At 33.7% G+C, this 16,747-nt stretch overlaps 1 protein-coding gene across 1 annotated transcript in view; it reads right to left on the bottom strand.

Annotated features, from left to right (window-relative positions):
* Positions 1-208: 208 nt before the first annotated feature.
* Positions 209-16,747, bottom strand: part of FANCB (FA complementation group B) — a 28,758-nt gene continuing 12,219 nt past the window's right edge. Inside the window, exons 4-10 of the mRNA XM_023199051.1 lie at positions 14,903-15,055; positions 13,610-13,702; positions 8,770-8,898; positions 6,238-6,404; positions 1,479-1,909; positions 1,126-1,363; positions 209-623 (exon numbers count right to left, since the gene is read on the bottom strand). Coding sequence (XP_023054819.1) covers positions 209-623; positions 1,126-1,363; positions 1,479-1,909; positions 6,238-6,404; positions 8,770-8,898; positions 13,610-13,702; positions 14,903-15,055 — 1,626 coding nt within the window. The remainder of the gene's footprint in view (positions 624-1,125; positions 1,364-1,478; positions 1,910-6,237; positions 6,405-8,769; positions 8,899-13,609; positions 13,703-14,902; positions 15,056-16,747) is intronic.

Here is a 16,747-nt window from a genome sequence, read left to right as displayed (position 1 = left end):
CAAATGCCCCTTAGGGGTAGAGGAGAGGGAGACAAAATGGCCCTAGTTGAGAACTGCTGCTGTTTATTTTGTGCATCATCAAAACTAAAGATTCTACTACAGTAAGCCTCAGTGTTTATTTTTACAAAGGAGGCGTATAGCAAGTAGAACCAAAATCTTATATGGTGGTGAAAACATATTTTAAAATATGATCAAATAGAAATTATAATTATAAATTACTCAGTTTCTGTGCAGCGAAGTCTGATTTCAACTGAACCTCAGCTACTTTTAAAGTTATTTCCCTGTAAAGGGTACCACTCACTTTTAGGTTCGTTTGCAACATTTTCTTCTTTTCTCTCTGAAGTTCTTTTCTGTAGGGATGGATATTTTCCCTTCTGTCTGATAAAGCAGCCACGACGACACTACTCTTTCCTTTGCTCACTTCACACCTCTGCATAAAATTGCTTTCATGTTTAGCTATGGCAGAAGAAAGAGAACTAAGGGTGACTAGTTCCTTCTCCAAAGTAAATGCCATATTATCAATTAGGAAATTCTCACTTCCTGATTTTAGATTTTTGAGGAAACAGTTTATAGGGAGAATTCTGATGAGATTATGAAGGCACTGGAACATAACTGTTTGATTCCTAAAATAAAAAACCAAACAAAATATTACAAAAATTAGGACAGCACAAAGCAGTCATGTACAATATATTGCAGTAATCAATTAATATTCATTTATAAACACCAAAATGATAAACAGAACCAATTACGTATATGAGAACTGATAAAATTCAGACTACAGCAATCAAGTATACATATCCCATATCAAGTCAGTTAATATCAATCAGATTGTTTCCAATTAAATTTTTTTTTGCTGAGTAATAAGGTCAATATAATATTTTTTAAAATTTTAATGTGGCAGAGAGGTAACAGGAAATCTCAAAATAATTACTAGGTACTAAAAAAAGCCAAAAACAAATATAAAATTAAAGCAGAGATCTTCAGTTTCTAAATGAAGCCAATGTGTCCATTCATGCTAAGCCATGGCAATAATACAAAACCCATGCAGATCGCTGTTGAACCACACATTGATCACACTCATACACACTAACTTCTCTGGACTGATTACAATTTAATGCGCATTACCTGGAATAGATTATTAAAATCCCTTCAAATGGTGTTCTCTGTTTCCAGGTGAAGAGTGTCCCATAGAAACTTCCCGGCCTTTCACAAAAGTACACTTCTGGAAATTCTTTGATTATTTCACATTTCATATGTTCTAAGAGCCACACCTTCATTGAATTCAGGGCATAGCCAGGTGACGTGATTTGAAAACAAGATTTGTGGAATGCTGCGAGAAGTGCAAAAAGATCTTCCATGTGCTCTACAAAAAAAGTCACAAGCTCTGTCATTAAACTCTGTCCATTATCAGATAAACAGAATTCTTAAAATTTTCTAATTCAATTAAATATATAATCTAAAAGTGCCAACAAAATTACCTATAGGTTTCTTCTTTGGAAACGTCAGTAGGTACTTCCCAGTTGAAAGATCTTCTAGACTTAAAAACACTCTGCCACACACAACATAACGATCTTTGGGACAGTTACCACTCTCTCTCTCCATAATGTGTAGCAGTACAGTGCAACAAAATTTACTGAATGCTAAAAGTGGTGAAAGAGATGTTACAGCAGTAATTATCTGTACACACTCTTTCTTAGATGGGTGTTCACAAACAAAGCTTTCCTCTTTCTTGCTATCAGGGGTCAACTTGACCCTTTTTGCTTCCAATCCTATTTCACATGGCTTCAAGCATGGTGCTGGGAAAGGATTTGTACTCAACTTAATCACTCTATTTTGACATTTAAGAAGCCGAAATCTGGAGTCATGGGCTTGATCCATTAACAATGATAAAGTCACATCATTCAGGGACCTGTAAAAAACCCAGACTTTGGTTTAATCTAAAAGCTCATTCTTTAAAATCAAATTGATAATTAAATGTCATATAAACAACAGTAAAAAAAAAAATATTTATTCTTTCCTTTCCTGGAAAACATCATTTCAAATGTAAAATATGTCAGAAAGTTAAGAGTAAAAGCCAAACACATTTTTAAAGGTCCTGTGATAGCACCTCTCTTTAAAAAGGCAAGCAAAAACATTGTAAATACGCTAGGTTTTAGGAAAGTAAAATTCTTAAGATAGAGGAATGGTATTAGGAATGATAGTAAGAAAAATTAAAGAAAAAAAAATTTAAGGTAAAGGAATGGTAAAATAATGCCTGGATTTTATTTTTTAAGTAGGTCTTTTTTTGCCTCCTCTTTTTAAACAAGAAAAAATCTACTCATTATTTTTTAAGAGTTTATTTTAGTAATACTTTAGAATGCAAACAGCTCTAAACTAAAAATTGTATTTTTTGTTCCTCTAAATAACTTGAATGTTTTTTCAGTCAGAATATTGTTTATCCCTCAGCAATTCTTTCCATATCTACATTGACAATAATTTACAAATATATACAGGCTTATTGTAGTACATTCCAGCACTGTCAAACAGGTAAGAATGGTGACATGACCTAATACAGAAAACTCCTTTACTACAGGAATTTGACCATGTCTAATGAGTTATACTAAAGACTTTAAAAGAACTCAAAAATCTTCATTTGCACTAATTGAACTACTGTTTTGTTGGGAATGCTGTTTTATCAACACTACATATATACTGTAGAGTAATTATGTAGTAGGTACAACAGAGAATTGGAATTATCAACAGGGGAGAAAGACGATACAGAAAGAAGAAGATATATCATGATGATAAGCAAAAACCTTGAAGTTTTTACATCATGGAGATAAGTAAAAACGTGAAGTCCTTAATCTGAAGTATCAGCATGGACTTACAGTATATTTTAATAATAATAAATAAAATAATATTTTAATTGTGGTCTCTAAATAAACCAAAACCACAACAAACCAAACTAACAAAACACATTATTTCCTACCTCTGCTTACTAAAAAGGCCCAGAAACAACAAGCCACTCAGGATAAATAAGTACCTCTTGCACTCAAATTCTGATTTCTAAATTACAAACTATATTTGAGGGTCTAACTAAATAATTGATGAGAAGAGGTTTCTCTTTATAGAAGTATTCCAGGTAGTAAATAAAGAAGCAATAATAGAATTAGAATACCATCATGTTGTAAAATGTAATGGAACAATGAAACTAAGTAATGAGCATCAATAGTTGCTAATATCACAAAAGGAAAATGACCACACTTTATATACTTCCCCATGGAAGAAAGCAATACTATGAAGTACTCTGTTAACAAAAATCCAGGCATTATTCTGACCCAGTCTCTAGATCTAACCATCAATTTGGAGGAAATACAGGAGACAGAGAAACATGTTAAGCAATACCACAGGAAGTAATCAGCAAAATCCAGTCTATAGAACTTCACAGGGCAAACTGCCTGGCTTCTATAAAATATACTTTGCATTAAAAAAAAAAGAAAAGAAAAAGGATACCTACAGACTACAGATTACAAAGGACTTAGAGATAACAGTCAAGTCCAATTTATAGTCCTTATCTGACTCATGATTTGAAAAAATACTTTTAAATTCAGAAATGGGAAATTTGACCATTTACTGAGGGAATTACTGTTAATTTTGGGGGGTAATTATATTTTTTAAGTTCTTATTTTTTAGATACATACACTGGAATAGTTACAGATGAAATAATATAATGCCTTTGAGTGCTTCAAAATAATCTGGGGGATGTGGGTGAGGAGTGCATGGAGGTATAAATGAAACAAGATTAGCAATGAGTTGATAATTACTGGAGCAGAGTGATGGGCAGAAGGGTTCACCACACTATTCTCCTTGTATGTTTGAAATGTTCTATACATAAAAACATTTTAAGTAAATTCTGTTTAGCATATGAAAAAAAAATAAAAGACAAGACAGAAAATAGAGAATAAAAAATTACCAGGCTGATCTAAAAAAGAAAGAATAAAACTTATGATAATACAAATAATAATAAAACTTAGAAACTCAATGACTGGATTAAATAGCTGAATAGAAAGAACTGAAGATATAATTAGTGAAAATAATATAGATCAGAAGAAATTATCTAGATGAATAGAAAATATGAAACAGATGTTAAGAGACATAGAGCATGGAATGAGAAGGTCTAACAGAGTACTAACTGAAGTTCGAGAAGGAGACAGATACTGGAGAAAGTTAGGAAGCATCAGTATGTTGAGAATTAAGAATTAAGAATTTTTTGAATTGCCAGAAGAAAACAAAACAGTCTGAGGAAGCTCAACAATCTAAAGGAGGAAAAAAAAAAAAAAGAAATCTGCACTTAATCATGTCACTGTTAAATATTTAGAAAAAGAATAACAGAATACATCCAAATAAAGTAAAAGTAAATAAAAAGGGATCAGAAATGAACAGGGAATACACAATTGAAGATCAACAAAAAATTTAATTATTTGAAAAGATCTAATAAAATGGATGAATCTCTGGCAAGATCAAGGAAAAAGAAGACACAAATAAGATTTGGAATAAAAAGACACTGACAAACACTAACAATACAGTTGATAAATACCTAAAGAGGATTTTAGGAACAACTTATGCTAATAAATATAATAATTGAAAAATATAAGCAAAATGTATTCAAGAATAAATAAAAATGTGAATAATCCTATAACTAAAGAAATTGAAACAGTAGTTAAAAGTCACCTCGCAAAGAAAATGCCAGATTTCTACTGCACTCCAGGCGACTACAACCAAATATCAAAGAGCAGGTAATTCCAAATTTACATAAACTGCTCCAGAGAACAGGAAAAAAGGAAATATTCCTCAATTCATTTATAAACTAGGATAGCCTTGATACTAAAACCAGGCAAGTATCATTCAAGAAAATTTCAAGCCAATTTCACTCATGAATTTAGATGCAAATATTCTTGACCAAAGGATAGCAAACCAAATCCAGTGACAAACTACCACAAGAATGCGAGACTTATTTTACAATATAAAATTGATTAATACATTAAAGAGAAGAAAAACCCAGATGATCAACCAGCCCAAAACAGCTTAGAAATTCACTGAAACAAAACAATAAATCCGTATCTCAAACCCACGAGATAAGTAGTCTGGCTCCCTTACTGTGTTAAGCTGCTCAAATATACTGCCATCACCTATTACAAGGCACTATCTGGTTTCTCTCTATTTGTGTATCTGTGGTTCAAATTCAATGTAGTTACTGTAATGCCTGTATTTAGCCTGTTTTGGCTAAAAAGCTCTTTGCTAGACTGCAGATATAGATGGCATGCACATTACTTCTCTATCCGTGATTTCAACAGCCCAAAAGAGAATATCCTCTGTTATCAGAGGGAGATACTTTGTTATTTAACTAAACTTTCATCTATTCACTTTGGTCAATAGTCTCTAAGTATCCCTAATACCTCTAAATGTTTTGATTAAAAAGTTCTGTACGCTGTTTGATTATCTCCACCGTGAGACTACAGTGTCTTAATTTCATAAATCTCATCCTCTTCATATTATTAACTCAATGCATTTGTGTAAAAGAGATACTTCTAGAGCTGTGCTGGCCAAGAGAGTAGCTATTAGATATATGTGGCTATTAAGCACCAGAAATGTGGCTAGTTGGAATTGTGATATGTTATACATGTAAAATACACACCAACTTTTAAAAACTTTGTATGAAAAAACAGATGCAAAATATCTTATTAACAATTTTTATACTAATTACATGTTAAAATGATGTTTTGGATATATTGGGTTAAATAAAACATATCATTAAAATGGCCAGGCATGGTGGCTCATACTTGTAGTCCCAGCATTTTGGGAGGCCGAGGTGGGTGGGATCACTTGAGGTCAGGAGTTTGAGAGCAACCTGGCCAACATGGTGAAACCCCATCTCTACTAAAAATACAAAAACTAGCCAGGCATGATGGTGCATGCCTGTAATTCCAGCTACTGGGGAGGCTGAGGCATGAGAATTGCTTGATCCCAGTAGGCGGAGGTTGCAGTGAGCCGAGATCATCCCATTGCACTCCATCCTGGGCAACAGAGTGAGACTTTGTCTCAAAAATAATAATAATAATAATTTCCCCTGCTTCTATTTACATTTTTAAATATGGCCTCTAGAACATTTAAAATTGCACATGTGGCTTACATTAATTTCTATTGGACAGTACTGTTCTGGAGCATCAAGATAGTGTTATCATGTTGGAATTTACTTACAGCTTTAAAGAAGATGTAGTTTTTACTCCAACAACCAAGTTATCATCCATTACACGATACCATATCTTCTCTACTAGCTGTTCTGAATCTTGAAAATTGTCTGATAACTTTTCATCTGAGATATGGACAGAATTTTCTTCTTCACCACAAAGAGGTACAAGACATTCCTTATAAAAAAAAAAAAAAGTTTAAATAACTAATTATAAAACATGTACCATGTGTAGCAAAACTAAAAAAAAAAAAGTTAAGTGTGCTTTTGGCTAGGGCTTATGACCTAAATATTTAAAAACAAATCATAACATATCATATTATAGATTATACACAATTTACTAATATGAAATGTATAAAATATATAAAATTCCCTATCTATTCAGATGGGGTATCCAACAGAGAGTCAAAAAGGAGGTAAACCTGGAGTCCATTTTGGGAAAAAAAAAAAAAGTCTGATAATATGTACCCCAGTTATACTGAAAATAATCCAGTCTGTATTTTATCAGTGACTTGCACTAAGCCTATGAGTGTAAACTTTTGTATGAATAAAACTGATTAAACTATCTTTAGACTACTTAGAGCTTATTGCTGAAATTTTATTCTTAAAGTCCAAGCCATACTCATTTCCACACACATATGGATATACAACATTAGAAACAGTAGTAATAATAGTAATGAAAATAATAATATACAACATCTATTGAGTGTTTGCTTTATGCCAGGCACTGTTCCAAATGCCATTTTCGTATCAATTCATTTAACCCACACAATAACCCTAGTACCCTAGGTCTGTGGTATTATCATCTACATTTTACAGATTAGAAAAATGAGGTACAGGGAAGTTATGTAACTTGCCCAGGGTCACATAGCAAGTAGCAGGGCTGGGATCTCAACTGAATCCAACTGGTCCCAGAGCCCATGCTCTTCCTTAACTGTTACCCTATACTGCCTCTCTATGTGGTAATTACTGAAGAAAGATAGGGGCATTCACTCAATAGGAGACAAAATATGTTCCCAGGAATCTGACACTTCTGTCAGTAGTTGTGAGTTCTGAAGCAGGCTATTCATCTGAAACCTGGGGAAATTTTTACTACCTGGAAGGTTTGCTTTTAAAACTAACAATGTAAAGGGCCAAAAATGGGGCCTTGCACATAGTGGTTTCAATATATTAATTTCTAAACATTCCTTCCCCTTTCTAAAATTGGCAAAATCATTGAGGTGAGGAAAGGAAATGGTGTAGCAGTTTTAACAATGACTTTCATGAGGTTTCCCAGGAAATTAGAACAGTAATAAGAAATGCAACACAATGTGTTTTTGTTATGTTTTATTACATTAACAAGATCATATTTTGGACCCAAATCCTTATATGGCTAAGACTGGAATACAAATACAAAGCATAGCCCATGACAAAAATGGTCAATCCAGAAGGAAGTCAGAGCTAGGCACTACAGTGACTTGAGGGAATAAAAAGCAACATTAGTTCAGCTCTTACTGATTTACTTCTAGTGTCGCCATGTGTGTCTTTCTCGGTATGAAATTAATGTGCATAAATATTATCTTTATGAAGTTCCCACAGTTTTTACTAACTTCCTACATTAATGTACTGACATAAGTTACCACAGTTACCACATAAGAGACCTGAGGAAGTTCTCTTTTTTTTCTTTTTTTTTTTTTTTTTTGTTTTTTGAGATGGAGTTTTACTCTTGTCACCCAGGCTGGAGTGCAATGGCAGGATCTCAGTTCACTGCAACCTCTGCCTCCCAGGTTCAAGTGATTATCCTACCTCAGCCTCCCAAGTAGCTGGGATTACAGGCACATGCTACCACGCCCAGCTAATTTTTCTATTTTTAGTAGAGATGGGGTCTCACCATGTTGGCCAGAATGGTCTCAATCTCTTGACCTCATGATCCACCCATCTTGGCCTCCCAAAGTGCTGGGATTACAGGCGTGAGCCACCACACCCAGCCCTGAGGAGGATCTTATTATAATCAGCCACAAGGAAAAAGAGAGTAAAATTATAAAAAGCAGATAGAAGGACTAAAAAACCCGTAGCAGTGTAGGAACACTTGCTAGAGGGAAAAATATCCTTAGAAAGAAACAATCCAACAGACTAAAAGAACAATCATTATACTAATAATAAAATTATGTCATCACCAATACAAAGTTAAATAATACTCAGTATATTCTATTTAAGAAGTCAGTAAACACATAATTCACTTACGAGCAATTTCTATCCAAACAATACAAATAAAAAAGTTTAACAGTTAAATCTGTAAACAAAAGGACTTGTTCCCCAAGGTTCCTGATAACTGAAACTTTAATATGCTACAGAATTACATACAAATCGATAAAATATTGGCTCCTTAATCAAATATTTTTCAATGTCATAAAAGTCCACCATTATAACCTCTGCTGCTTTTCTTCTTGATCCACTGAGCAGCATTTTCTAATATATTCTAATATTCCAATTTAAATAACTTTTCAATAGCTCACAGATTTTCAATTCATAAAATGATAAAATGGTCACATGATTACTTTTACCTCCTCTGCACTTGATGTATTATCATCATTTCCTTGAACCAGGTTTATCAAAGCTTTGTAAGATTTTGAAATAATTTTTTCCTTAAGGAAGAGATGCTGCCGTAATTCCCGAAAAGAAGAAAAACAAACCTGTAAAGTAGAAAGAAAAACAGCTGCAAGAAACATGATTTCAAATGAAACCAGACATACCAATAATTCAGGAAGTACTTTCTCCAAATGTGCGTATCAATTCATTTTTCTACAGAAAATAAAATACTTCTCAGAGCAAAACTGTTTTGTTTATAGATTTTAAGTCTCTAAGTTTACAAAATGCATCTTCTTTCAAAGGAAAATATAGAAAATAACTGCAACATAGAGTTTATGTATCAAATTGAGAGAGTGGCAATATATTAGCATGTTTCACTAGTGAGTCACTAAGTAACTTCGAATCAATGTGAATAAAAATCAAGGCCTACAAATACACTCACCCCACACAAAATAACTTTTTCTTGTTGAAATAATTTCTGCTTCATAAACAAGGCATCCACATAAGCAAAGACATCATAATGAATAGAAATTATCACTTTTAATCTGATACTGTTTGAAATTTTCTGTTCATGTAACCTTTATAGCAAAATTTTTAAATAAAATTAAAATTGTAATAGCTCCCAAACTATGTTTATTTTTGTGCTAATAAACTCGGTGCTAGAGTCTATTGAAAAATACTGAAAACTACTGAAAAAAATAAAAATTTGGCTCTGAACCGGGCATACAGCAATCTATTCCTTTCATGATACCAGATAACTAGATTTCAGCACTAAGGATGAAACATTCACAGAATACATTTTGCTACTGAAAATTTAAAGAGTCATGTTATTGAACTGATAGAAGTTGTTTCATTTCAGGTGGATATCTGAGGCTGTTTAAGTATTCATCTGGCTTTTAATGAAACATTTTTCTAGATTTAAACAACAAAATGCATCACTTTTGGGATTCTTTTCTTTTAAATTACATTTCAAGGCAAGTAAATTATTTTTCTTTTAGTCAATGAATAGAAATTGGAGAATGAAGACTGAATTATTCCTATGTGTCACCTTATCGCGCAAAGTATATGAAGTGTCTAGCTAATGTTTTAAAACTTCCTATGTTGACCTAGTTCTGTGGGCTGCACATGATTCACACTCCATCACTCAGTAATTTGTGACAGGGAGAGGCAGATGTACCCATCAAAGGTATGTAGCCACAACTGAGCTACTGGAGGGGTGGGGAGTAGAAGCAAAAACTCTGTGGGCAGACTGAAATGCACCCTCGAAAATTATCAGTGTTCACTCTTCCTTCCTCCTTAACATGCCCCTTACTCCAGGACGATACAGTGATTCAGTAGAGTAGCTAAATAATCTTGGCTGTGAAGTTTTGCTACAAAGCTACAAAAATAAATTAGACACATGGTAAGAAACTTAAACAATGTGAAAAAGTACACCTCACTTTCTCTTCCTAGATGCTCCATCCCATTTGCAAAACCAATAGATTGTGTACCTTCCCAGAACTTTTCCACGTGCATGTTAAGGAATGCTTTTTCCTTTGCACAAACAAAAACCCACCCAAAACCAAATACAAGGAGCACATCGTACTGCATGACACTGAACCTTGCTTTTTTGTTCTTTATTGTGATCTCTATCATACATTCAGAAGAATGCACACTACAAAATAACATTTTACAGACTAATAATGAGGCCGACACCCATGTAATTCCACCCAAATCAAAAAGTAGCAGTCCAGGAGCTGCCCAGGGGCCCTCCACAATCACAATTGCCCTTTCTCCCCTGGAGTCAATACTACCTGGGCCTTTTAAGATAATTTCCTTACCTGTCTTCAAATTTTACAACCTTTGCATGAATTCTTAAGGAGTATTTTAAGTTTTTTGTGTGTTTTGCTTCTGAACCTTTTATAAATGGAATCATTCTGCATGTATCAGGCTTTAGAGTTGCCCATGTTGACACTAGTAGCTGTAGCTCATTCCTTCCATTGCTTACACTATTCCATCATATGACTGCCACAATTTACTTCTCCATTCTCCAGCTGATGGGTATTTGGGTTATGCTCAGTTGTGCAGTGTTACAAACAATGCTGCTATGAATATCTGTGTACATGTGTACAAGATTCTCTAAGGTCCTGGTCTCCCCATCTCCCCTTCCAGTAACTGATTGGAATACAAATTTCAGGGGAGAAAGAACAGTGAAATGGACTCTAGATCTAGCTCTGTAAGTCACTTAACCTTTCTGGCTCTCTATTTGTTACATCATGTGCAAAATGGTGCAAAGGTAGGCTTGTTCATCTCTAAAAGGCCTTCCAGCATTTAGAACTTTATTATCTACATTGAAAGCTACTGTTAACATGTGGATACTTGAAACAAAATGGATATTCAACTATCTCTTATCCACCACCTCCATTCCTCCCTTCCTTCCCTTAATGTTGTTTAAAGTCTTTCATACTTTCCTGTCTCTGTGCTACATTCTGGATAATTTTTCTCATATATTCAGGTTCACTAATTTACTCTGTATCTCTTTTATCTCTTTAACTGTTAAAGTCATCTATTGAGTTTTTTATTTCAGTGTGTTTTTGCTTGAAACAGATGCTGTTTGGTTATTTTCTGTGAATAATTACCATGATGCCTTTTTTCTTTATGTGTTTAGTTATTCTGTGGACAGCTCATTTTCTTCCAAAAATTACTTGTGAGATTTATGAGGGCTAGGATGAATGTGTGTTTCTAGAGAGGATTTTCTGTTTGTTTCTGTCAGGAGCCTGGGGCACCACCAATTTAAGTTCAATACACATGCTCCCAGGGCAAAAGTAGCATCAGTGTTCTGCTTATCTCTCTGGGTTCCAGCCTTTAAAGTTTGATTTGATAATTTATTCTTACAGCGTCAGCTTTTTGAAGCTTCTAAGAAGGTTTTTAAAGGAGACTTCATCTATCATTTTCAGTTTTAATCAGGAGAGTTGATCCTGCTTCATAAATTAAACCTTTCATAAAGTCATGCTTTCATAAATTAAAGTACTTTGGCATCATTTCTAAATCAGTATAAAAATATGCATTATTCTCTTCGACAGCTACATAGTATTCCATGGTTCAGGCACATCACAATTTACTTATCATACGCCTAATGATGTATGTTTAGATTTCGGCCAACATTGTAGTTTATAAATGCTACATAAACATTCTTGTAAAATCATCTCTATCCTTAGAAGAGATTTCTAGAAGTGAAACTGCAAGAGTAAAAAGCCATGAGTAATTCATCTTTTAGTAACTATAATAACTTTACCTCTGAGAAGGCTGGGCCACTATACATTCACAAAAATACGATACAAGAATGTACATTTATATTAAGAAAATTAATATTTTGTCATTTATTACAATTTCTTTTTTCACAATTTGTCTTATTACTTTTACTTTGTTCAGGGTACAAAAATTTTGAATAGATCAATGTCTTCATTCATGGTTCTATGCCTGTTATGATGTTTTATTAATCTGTTATTCAAATTCATGTCTAATACATGTTCAATAAGCATTTATTAAAGTAAACTCACTCTAATAATGAAATAGTTGCAAAATAATTTTAAAACAACCTGCAAAGTATAAATATTTGCCACCTGGCCCTTTCCAGAAAAAGTTTTCCAATCCTAGGCAAAGAGGAAAAAGTTCAATAACACAGCAAGAAAAGAGACAAATCCAAAAGAGAGGACACAACTAGCATGGCCTCCTCTTTAGCATAATTTTTAAAAGGGGAAAAGGGGAATTATTCTAGATAAAAAGACCAATAAGAGATATAATCAAATGCGAGTAAAAACTTTGATTGATTGGATCCTGGAAAAAACAGTTATAAAAACATTTTTGTGATAACTAAATATATTTGAATATGGACAAGATAGCAAATAAGATTAAGAGATCATTAATAATTTTCTAACTTTGAAAATGGTATTGTAGTTGCATGAGGAGAACATCCTTATTTTTAGGAGATTCCTGCTGAAATACCTATGAGTGAAATATAACATTTGCAACTTTTAAATGGTTCTACAAAAATATATACACACACACACAAACACAAACAAATGAGGCCAACAAGATTTTTAAAAGTAACAAGAGTTGAATGTATGTGGGGATACAGAGATAATCACTGTATTCTTGGAATGTTTCTGTATATTTGAAAATGCTATAAACAAAAAAGGCAGCTTACAAAAGAACATACATCTTATAATCACATTTCTATGTAAATTTGCATAAATTCATTTAAAAATCTGCAAGAATATACATGCCAAAGTGTTAAAATTGGTTATTTCAAAGAAGTGGAATCACAGACAATCATTAGCTTTGTTTTGTTTTGTTTTGACATTTATTTGCAAAGCCTCAGTATTTTACAGGGAATGTGCATTACCTTGGTACACTTGGGAAAAATCAAAAACAAAAAACTCTTTTAGGGAACTTCTTATGGAAAATATGAGAGTAAATTGTTTGTGTCTGGAATGTATTATGATTTATCATATTCACTGCTACTCTAAAAAGATACTGTGGTATACTGATCCCGGAAAGAACGTGTTTTCAAAAGTGAGTTGCTTCTATTTTCTCTCATGAGGCTTATTAAATCTATATAGTCTTACTACAAAAAAGGTATCATGTTTAGACGATACATTTATAAGTAGTATCATAATAGTTTGTACACAGGTGTCAAAAAGATAAAGATCCTTTAAAATACCATTTTTCTCCAAGCACCAAGTTGCTTACACTTTAAGGACCTTTCTTTCAACGTTCTTTCCTTCATTTAGAATAACACTAATCGAAAAGCAAAAGAAGCAAACAGACACCAACTTTCAGTCCTGTTTCTAGAGGTGGAACCACCAGGTAACGATTCTCTTGTTTGTCTTCAAATAAGTCATCTTCATTGCAATCCGATGGTTCACTCTAATAAATAAATAAATAAATAAATAAATAAATAAATAAATACACTAAGACTGAAATTTTGAAATAATTGAAAATTCATAAAACAAAACACAATTAAAGTATATCCAGTCAGAACAGTTTCCCGTGCTATACACTATTTTATAAAAGGCAAACTATAGGCTGCACGCGGTGGCTCACGCCTGTAATCCCAGCACTTTGGGAGGCCGAGGTGGGCAGATCACCTGAGGTCAGGAGTTCAACACCAGCCTGACCAACATGGTGAAACCCTGTTTCTACTAAAAACACAAAAAATTAGCCGGGCATAGTGGCACGCACCTGTAATCCCAAGTAGCTGGGGGTGGAGGTTGCAGTGAGCTGACATTGCACCACTACATTCCAGCCTGGGCATGACAGAGCAAGACTCAGTCTCCCAAAAAAAAAAAAAAAAACACACAAAGGCAAACTATATATTTTCCCCATCATCTTCTTGTAACTAGAAAAAAATTATTACGATTCCTACTACTACCACCTAATATTTATGTACTGCTTTAAAAAGTATCAGCTGGTTAGCTTTCTTTTTAAAGAGTAAACATTTTTCCACTTATTTATTTAAGAGACAGTGTCTTGCTCCGACACCGAGGTTGAAGTGCAACATAATAATCATAGCTCACTGCAGCCTTGAATTCCTGGGCTCTCATTAGCTTTTTAAAAAATCCTAAAATTCCATAACTGGAGAAAAAGTAAATTATGCTATTTTTACTAATGAGAAAACTGAGGCTTTGAGAGATTTTTTTATTGATTTGAAACTCCAGGGGCATAATTTCCCTTATGTCCAAGATCTCAAGATATTGTGAGCTGTTACTTCCTTTACTAAAGCAGTTTTGCTTCATTTTATTCCTTATTTAATCCAATATTATATTTACTGGGATAAAATGTGATTTTCAGAAGCAAGAATAAAGTTAATTTATAGTATTGCCATCACTTAAGTGATCACCAAATGTACTATAATTCAAATTTATATCAAAAGCATGGTCAATTTGTGTAACATTTGTTGAAAGGAGATTCAATGTCTATATTTAAAAGATTCAATCTATATATTTTTAAAGTTCAAAATTTTAAGTATAAAACCACAAATATTTAAATGATAGGTCAAAGCTTTTGAGCACTTAAGTTTTCTAAAATGGTTCTTAAAATACCATATAATAAGTAAATAGAACTTACTGAATAGTTTATTTTTCCAAGATCCGTTATTTTAAATGACGTCAGGCAATCTGAGTTCAAGGAGTCCTTAAAAAGTAGGAGTACTTGTTCAGTTCCACTTCCAATAAAGTCATCTATCAGTACTAAGCTAAGTTTTTCCCACTTAGCAGCAACCTAAAAGAAAGGGAGCATTATAGGAGGAATAGACAAGAAAAAAATCAAATGTGAAATAACACAAATTAAGTCCTTTTGTTTCATGTAGTTGTAATTTGTAAAATTCAATCTTATAAATGAGTAATGAAAATAGCAAAAACTAAAAATAAAGATATTAGGGGATGAGAAAATATAAGAGTTATAACAACTTTATAAACAGCAAGGTACTTAGATTTAATATTTTATTCAGGTTTGTCCAGGGACTGTCACGTTCTTGATTTCTATATTAAAATTTTATTGTAATCTCTAAGTTCTAACACTTTTCATGACTAAACCTTTGGAAATTCTAACATTTATCATGAGTCAAACTCTAGTGAAGATTCTTTCTTTCACACAGCTAATTTAAGGAAGACCCTCATTCCCATAACTCTTAGTGGATATATATTTATGATCAGACAAATTACCCAAGGAATTCAGTTGCGTTAGGAAACCAGACAGTACTAGTAGACACCTTAAGAGCTCTTAATGCAAACTCACCTATAGTAGAATCAAGATGAGCTTAAAACCTTAAACCCTGATGTGGGTGTGGAAGGCAACACAGCTAGTATCGGGTACACAGGTGAGGGGTCCTAAGAGTGGAACAGCCAGAACCGTCCTAGCCTCATGGAATGATTTGGTCAGTTTATATCAGAACCCGAGACCTCACGTTTAAAATAGAAGACAACTTCTTAAAGGTACATATAGCTGAAAGCCTCAAGATTGGTCCCAGGGAAAACTAACACCATGAGGATCAAATCCCCCTTCTCCCTGAGACAAAAAAGCTAAAACCCCTTCTCAGAATTCCAGGAGCACAGATACATCATCTAGATGATACAGGAGGGTAGCTCTCATTACAGCAAGAATGAAAGTAAGGCTCTTCAACCCACATACCCAAATATTAATCTTCCCCTACAAGGCTAATTTCCAAAGTTGATTCTTCACTTGTGCAGAGAGACAGTTTATCTGTAAACCCATATCCTCCCTTTCTCCCACCAGTATCATGGAGTATAATGGACTATGGGAAGACACATTAGTAATAAGAATGTGTTTGGCAAGAAAACAGCACAGAACTATGTATGCATGCATGTGTGCACACACATATTTGCAATCTATAGCTCTAGAACAGTGCCATCCAATAGAAAGGTAAGCGAGCCCCAAATACAAGGCATATAATTTTAAATTTTCTGGCAGCAGTAAAAAAATGAAATTTTAATATATCTAACACAATATATCTAAAATATTGTCATTTCAATTCAATGTAATCATTAAAAAATTGAGAGATGTTACCATTTCTATTCATCTTTGAAATTGGATAGTTGACATTTATAACATGTTTTAATTCAGACTAGCCACATTTCAAATGTTGAATAACTACATCTGGATAGTGGCTACCATATTAGACATCACAGCACCAGAACACATTAACCTCTATCGACAACACACCAATAGCTATGCTTCTGGTATACTTGACAATGACCTCAATTTTATTGACAGACGGATTTTTTTTTGAGACAGGGTCCCATTCTGTTGCCCTGGCTGGAGTGCAGTGGCACAATTACAGCTCACTACAGCCTTGAACTCCTGGGCTCTAACAGTCCTCCCACCTCGGCCTCCCAAGTAGCTGGGACTACAGGCATATGCCACCACGCCCAGCTAATTTTTTAATTTTTTGTA

Source organism: Piliocolobus tephrosceles, chromosome Y (genome assembly GCF_002776525.5).
Source record: "Piliocolobus tephrosceles isolate RC106 chromosome Y, ASM277652v3, whole genome shotgun sequence".
Taxonomy (NCBI): Eukaryota; Metazoa; Chordata; class Mammalia; order Primates; family Cercopithecidae; genus Piliocolobus; species Piliocolobus tephrosceles.
Note: the sequence above shows the minus strand (reverse complement) of the source record. Positions and strands in the feature narration are given on the sequence as shown.